Source organism: Manihot esculenta, chromosome 4, assembly GCF_001659605.2.
Source record: "Manihot esculenta cultivar AM560-2 chromosome 4, M.esculenta_v8, whole genome shotgun sequence".
Taxonomy (NCBI): Eukaryota; Viridiplantae; Streptophyta; class Magnoliopsida; order Malpighiales; family Euphorbiaceae; genus Manihot; species Manihot esculenta.
The window spans coordinates 9,900,851-9,908,458 of NC_035164.2; the positions used below are offsets into that span (position 1 = coordinate 9,900,851).

The 7,608-nt window shown below is 38.2% G+C and overlaps 1 protein-coding gene across 1 annotated transcript; it reads left to right on the plus strand.

Annotated features, from left to right (window-relative positions):
- Window positions 1–5,021: 5,021 nt before the first annotated feature.
- LOC110612566 lies at window positions 5,022–5,783 on the plus strand. Its single transcript, XM_021753341.1, has one exon. It carries the CDS (start codon window positions 5,022–5,024, stop codon window positions 5,781–5,783), a length of 762 nt encoding a protein of 253 aa, XP_021609033.1.
- The last annotated feature ends 1,825 nt before the right edge of the window (window positions 5,784–7,608 follow it).

The following is a 7,608-nucleotide window of genomic DNA, read 5'->3' on the forward strand; positions in this document are numbered from 1 at the left end:
GCTTTTTCTTTCGGGTATCATTTAACCGATGAAACTTTTCAAAAAAAAAAAAACAAATGATGAATTTTAAAAACAAAGCGCTTTTTTGCCCATGTAAAAAAAAAAAAAATCAAAAGTACTGTGTTATAAAAAAATTATAAATTAATTTTTTAATTTTAAAAAATATATTAAATATTTTGCTATTTTAAAATTAAAAAATATATTAAAACATCTACTATCTATAACATATTAAAAAAATCTATTAAATATTATATATTCTCTCAATTTTAAAAATACATTATTCAATAATATTTAATATTTAATAATATTGCAAATAAAATTTGAATAAAATTAAAATTAAACTAAATTTGAATAATATTAGCTTAAACTAAATTTGAATAAAATTAAAAAATACATTAATGAAATAATGACTAAACAAATCTTGAAATTTTTACATTTTAATAGATATATTTTATACTAAAAATTTTAATTAATATATCTTATATTAATTATCTAAATTTATTTATATCATACACTTAATTTAAAACGTTAAATTTAATGGAAATATCATATAATCTAATCAACATCAAAAAAATAATATTTTAAATATACTGAATATTTCTTCTGATCAGCATGTAATTGCGGATACTTTTCAATCATATTTTCAGGAATTATTCTCTAGTGCAGTTGCCAATTTCGGTGAGGTGATTAGCTTGGTTCAGCCGAAAGTTGATTCTCATGATAATGCTATGTTAACTGCAACTTTTGTTGATGAAGAATTCAGGCACGCTCTTTTTCAAATGAATCAAGATAAAGCGCCGGGATTAGACGGCCTTAACCCAGCATTTTTTCAGAGGCATTGGAAGATTCTTGGTCCGGATATTTGTAAAGCTTGTCGCGAATGGTTGGCTAGAGGTACACTTCTAGCTAATATTTCAAATACTTTGCTTGTGTTGATCCCTAAATGTGATAATCCGATGTTGGTGAAGGATTTTAGGCCTATCGCTCTGTGCAATGTGGTGTATAAAACTTTATCTAAAGTTTTGGCTAACCGTTTTAAGAGAGTATTAGATAAGATCATTTCCCCTAATCAGTCAGCATTTGTCCCCGGTCGTCTGATAACTAATAATTTTATTGTTGCTTTTGAAACAATACATGGTTTAAAGCAACAAACTAGGGGATCTGATGGTTTTTGCGCTTTGAAAATTGATATTGCTAAGGCATATGATAGGGTTGATTGTGCCTATTTAAGTGCAATGTTGTCTGCTTTGGGGTTCTCTACTACCTGGATAGGTTGGATGCGCATGTGTTTTTCAGATATTATTTACATAAATTGCTCTTAATGGTTCAGAGATTGGGCCAGTTATTCCAACGAGGGGGTTGCGTCAAGGTGACCCGATTTCACCTTACCTTTTTTTTATTGTTGCTGAGGGCTTGTCTTTGCTTATTCAGAACAGAGAGAGTCAGGGGCTTATTCAGGGTTGTCCAGCAAAACAGGGTTGTCCCAGAATTTCTCACTTGTTTTTTGCTGATGATTCTCTGCTCTTTTTTAAGGGCACAGTCATGGAGGCCTCACAGGTGAAATCTCTTTTAGCAGTTTATGAAAAGGCGTCTGGACAGTCTATTAATTTTGACAAGTCTGCTATCATGTTCAGTCCTTGCATTTGTGATGATATTTGCATTGCAGTTTCTACGGTTCTCAGTGTTCATCAACCTCTGGGTACTAGTACTTATTTGGGACTGCCTTCGCTGGTTGGAAGGAGTAAAAAGCAAATCTTCAGTTTTCTGAAAGATCGGATATGGAAACGTATTAATAGCTGGAACAACAGATTTCTCTCACGGGCTGGACGTGAGGTCCTTATTAAAGCAGTTCTTCAGGCTATCCCTGCATACTGTATGAATGTGTTTTTACTCCCATTGGCTACGTGTAATCAATTGCAGGTGATGTTGAACAAATTCTGGTGGAGGGGTGGTATGGATGATCGGAGAGGTATTAATTGGCTGGCGTGGGACCGTATGTGTGTTCAGAAAGGGGATGGTGGTATGGGTTTCCGTGATCTGCGATGCTTCAATGCTGCGTTATTGGGTAAGCAGGGGTGGAGGATTTTATCCGACACAAACTCTCTTCTATATAAGGTGCTCAGAGCAAAATATTTCCCATCGAGGGATTTTATGTCAACTTCTGTAACGACCCGGAAACCGGACCGCTACCGGCGCTAGGATCCAGATCGGCTTAAGGCCGCCGGGACCCGTAGCAAGCCAAACATTCATCCTGTATACCTGTTTAATCCCATACATGATCAACAATTATATAAAAAATTTAAAACTTTCTCATTTGTCATTCATTCATTCATTCATTCTTTCATTCATTCTATCATTCTTTCATTCATTCATCTCTTCACCAAGCTTAACATGTGCATGCACAAATCATAACATACATTAAGCTTGGTTTACAATAATCATCATTAAACATTTAAGATCATGTACTAGAAAGGGATTTACAAACATACTATGGTCAAGCACAACTCTAAACTTCCATAAGCATTATTACATTACACTTCTATACTATACTTTTACATTACATCATATTCATGTCCACATCTAGCTATTACAATAACATAACTCTACTCCTACTGACCTCCTGGTCTACCCTGTACCTGCAAACTTGGGGGTTAAGGGAGAGGGGTGAGCTATAAAGCCCAGTGAGCAGAATAATAACATATTCAATTTATATTTCATGCTTTCATGAAATGCAACACAGCACAGACAAATCACATCAAGGATGGACTTGTCACCAATAGTCCTCTACATAGTCCAATCATGCCAGGGGCGTAGAATGGGCCTCACTGGTCTTTCTCTTAACATAACATAACATAACATAACATTCCATAGTGCCAGGGGCATAGAATGGGCCTCACTGGTCTTCCATACCGTATCATTATCATAACATATCATACGAGGACTAAAGGATCACTCAACATCCATCCACATCATCATCAAGTTATGCAATGCAACATATTCGTGAATTCTAATGCATACAACCTAGTATATCTCATGGTATACGTGATGCATGTATCATGCTCAAAATTTACTTATTTGCTTTGAAACATAAAGAGTTATTCCACTCACCTCTGGCTGAAGCTCTAATGACTCTGAAGCAGCTATCTCACTGTTGAGGTCCTCGGTTCCTCGGGTCCGAACCTACACAGGTGGACTCAAATGAGGGACCAAACATCCATGAACATGACTCTAAAATACTCCCCAAAAACCCCCTAAAACACCTTAAAACAATCACATAAATCATGTAAAGGAGGGCTGAACAGGGCACTTTCGGCGGCAGGTTCGGCGGCCGAAAGGCCCTCCAGAGCCGAAAGTCATGCACCTTCGGCGGCACTTTCGGCGGCCGAAGGTTCCCTCCAGAGACGAAACTCATGCATGTTCGGCGGCACCTTCGGCGGCCGAAACTCCCTTCCAGAGCCGAAAGTCCTCTTTCGGGGGCAGGTTTCGACAGCCGATACATGCCACCACAGGCAGGTTCGGCGGCCGAAAGAACCTTCGGCTGTCGAACCTGAGTTCTTCCCAAAGGGCAGAAACTCAGCTCCAACATGCACAAAAGCCTCCCAACTCAAACACACATGCATTTTCCTAGTCTACAACATACAAACTCAAGCCTACAAGCACATAGGGGTTTCAAACTAACTTAAACCCTAACCAAAACACATCAAACATGCATATTCAACATATGTTATTCATAAACACACATTTAACCAAAAACTCATCATAAACCTACACATGCATTTCTACCCCAAGAAACTTCATAAAACTTGCTTAAAACATGAAATGAACTATGGATCTACTCTTACCTCTTGAAGAACGAGAGGAAAGACGATCCCTAGCTTGGAGATGGGGAGAAACCAACTCTTTAGTCTCCAAGCTTCAAAACTTGCTCTTTTGCTCAAATATCTTCAAATCAACATAAAGCTTGTTAAAACGTGAAAGATCGGAGGAAAAACATCAAAAACGAACCATGGGAGAGCAAGAATTCACCGTGGCCGAAAATGGGGAGAAAACTCGCCTGTTTCGGCCATGGAGCTCTTATATAGGGACTGCCAGACCACCTTTCGGCCGCCTAAAGTGCCTCCAAAAATCATGCAAGCTCGGCGGCCGAACATGAGGTTCGGCGGCCGAACCTTTGAAACTTTCGGAAGCCTAACTTGTCCCCCTAAACCATCCAATGTTCGGCGGCCGAACTTGAGGTTCGGCGGCCGAACCTGGAAATGCCTCCTTGGTCTTATTCATTCAAAACTCTATTTCCTTTCTTGCTTAAGACCATAAAATACATTAAAACATTTTATGAAAACATGGTTTTACCCTTCTAGAGGTTTTCGACATCCGAGATTCCACCGGACGGTAGGAATTCCGATACCGGAGTCTAGCTGGGTATTACAGCTTCGTTAGGTTCTAACTTTAGCTATGTTTGGAAGAGTGTTCACTCATCTCAACAACTGTTGGTGCGGGGTACTCGTTGGAGAGTGGGAGATTGTAGAAGCATTTTTGTTAAGAATAATCCTTGGTTGCCAAGTGACTCAAATTTTGTGCCGAATTATCCTATGTTCATTGATGATGCCATGCATGTTAGTGATGTGTTTGTGCTTGGAGAGTTGCGGTGGGATTTGGAGAAGGTGTTGAATATTTTTTCCATGGATGATGTGCGATCTATTCTAGCTATTCCTTTACCACTTAATCCTAGACTGGATAAGCTTATTTGGCATTTCGAGAAGAGGGGCTTTTATACGGTCAAAACAGCATATTATTGTGCGCTTTCTATGCTTGATCGGCATCTAAGGGTGGGTACATCGGACTTGTAGAAGAAGGTGTGGGCTCTTGATGTCCCTCCAAAGGTTCAGGACTTTATATGGAGATTGTTTCGTGGTGTTTTGCCTACTCGCGACAGTTTGGCTAGGAGAGGTGTCGACGTTCCATTGGGGTGCTTGTTTTGTGATGCGAATGAGTCTATTGACCACCTTTTCTTTTCTTGTCCCATGGTCAGAGAGGTCTGGAGACTAGTGGGTGTTGCCTTATCCAATTCTTGGTTGTCATTTCAAGACTTATTCCTTCATATCCATGTGAGTTTTGGCAGGGAACGTGCTTTAAGATTGGCAGTTCATGCATGGAAAGTTTGGCATGCAAGGAATGAGTTAGTGTGGAATAATAAGGTGTTGACACCTCAGGCTATCCATAGTGCTGCCAATACTTTTTATACAGATTATCTTGATTGTGGTCTTGATAAGCAACGTGCACCAGGTCCGAGTCTTCTCTCTAATAATGCAGGTTCGGCTTCTAGTGCATCAGATTGGCTAGCTTATGTGGATTGTGCCACTTTCTCAACTTCGGATTTGTTTGGATTTGGTGCTGTGTTCGAAGATGCTGAAGGAGTTTTTTCAATTGCAATTTCTGGTTATACTGAGGGTCGTGGTTCTCCTACTATTGCTGAGGCATTGGCCTTGCGTCAATGTTTAATGTATGCTCGTGATGCTTTCCTGCAGGCTGGAAGTATTTTCATTGATAGTCAGGTTTTATTTTTCACCATTCGCTCTAATTCGGAGGACTTTTCTGAGTTTGGCGTCATTGTTTCGGATTGTAAAGATATTCTGCTTCTTTGTCCAATTATTTTATTATGCTGGATTAGACGTAGTGCGAATAAGGCTGCTCATCTGTTAGCAAGACAGTCTATTCGTTTTGATCATTTTAAACTCTGGGTTGATATGCCTGAGTGTCTGTTTGAGCATTATAGTTCAAGATAATAATATTTATTTTCTTGACTTCAAAAAAAAAATATAACTGAAAGGAGATTTTTATAAACAAACTTAAACTTTATTATTTTTAATAATTAAATCAAACTTTTTTCTCAATAAATATACCCTAAATTTATTTTTTCGATTCAGTTTAAAATTTTCAATTTGGTTTGATTTACTTATAATTTTAGACAATATATTTTCAAGTCAATAACTTGTTTTCTAACACTTTTTTACATTGTTATAGGTAATAAATATTATGGTAATCCAATCTATGAAAAATCAAGAATCACAATTCTACATGCTTAGAAAATAAATCATATTTATCATATCTACTCTGACTAAATTTAGAAATTTTTAGTTAATTATACTTAAATGAATTAGTAAATACGATAAATATAATTAATTTTCTAAATAGAGAAAACTATGATTTTTTATTTCCTAATAATAGTGTCATTGTAATACTTAGGATATATAATAACGCAAAAGAATGTTAGAAAATAAGTTATTAACTTAGAAATGTATGACCTAAAATTATAAATAAACCGAATCGAATTAAAAACTCAACTCGAACTGAAAAACTATATTTGGAGTATATTTGTTGAGAAAAAAGTTTAGGGTACAATTATTAAAGGTACAATTATTAAAAAGGGTAAGATTTGGCCTTTTTCACAAAAATTCTTTTTGAATTATATTAAAATATTAATTTTTGGTGCTGATTAGCATGATGATTGTAATACCCGGCTAGACTCCGGTATCGGAATTCCTACCGTCCGGCGGAATCTCGGATGTCGGGGCACTCTAGAAGGGTAAGAATATGTTTTTCTAAAATGTTTTCACATGTTTTTATGGTTTAATGAACAAAAGAATTGAGTTTTGAAAGAAAAATACCAAGGAAGAAAAATCCAGGTTCGGCCCCCGAACTTGGTGGAGTTTTGGAGTCACCTTTGGCTTCCGAAGGTGGTCTGGCCAGCCACCTATAAAAGGCCCCATGTCTGAAAATGGGCGAGTTTTCTCCCCATTTTCGGGCAAAGGTGAGTTCATGCCCTTCCATGGTTGGTTTTGAGGTTTTCCTTCAATCCTTTCAAGTTTTTAACTAGTTTTAACCTTGTATTGAAGGTTTTTGGAGTTAAGATCAAGATTTGAAGCTTGGAGACCCCGAAGCTCTTTTCCTCCATTTCTCCAAGTTTAGGTCGCCTCCCCTCTCAATCTTCAAGAAGTAAGAGTAGATCTTTAGCTCATTTCATGTTTTAAACAAGCTTTATGAGGTTTATGGGGTAGAAATGCATGTTTAAGTTAGTTGATTGTTGTTAGGGTTAATGTTGAGTTTATGGATAATGTATGTTGTATGAGTTGCTATTTGTGTTGTTGTTGGGGTTTAGAATAGTTTGAGGCCCCTATATGCTTATTTGCATGAGTATGCATGTTGTAGAATAGCTAAATGCATGTTTGAAAGGTTTGGGAGGCAAAATGTGCATGAGGAGGCTGAGTTCTGCCACTTTGGAAGAACTCAGGTTCGGCAGCCGAAGGACTTTCGGCCGTCGAACCTGCCTGTGGAGGCAAGCTTTTGGCTGCCGAACCCTGCCCCCGAAAGTTGGACTTTCGGCTCTGGAGGGGAGTTTTGGCCGCCGAAGGTGCCGCCGAACATGCATGAGTTTCATCTCTGGAAGGGACTTTCGGCCGCCGAAGGTGCCGCCGAAAGTGGCTGAGTTTCGGCTCTGGAGGGACTTTCAGCCGCCAAACCTGCCGCCGAAAGTGTCCTGTTCAGCCTTCCTTTAAATGTTTTCTATGATTGTTTTAAGGTGTTTTAGGGGGTTTTTGGGGGAGATGTTTA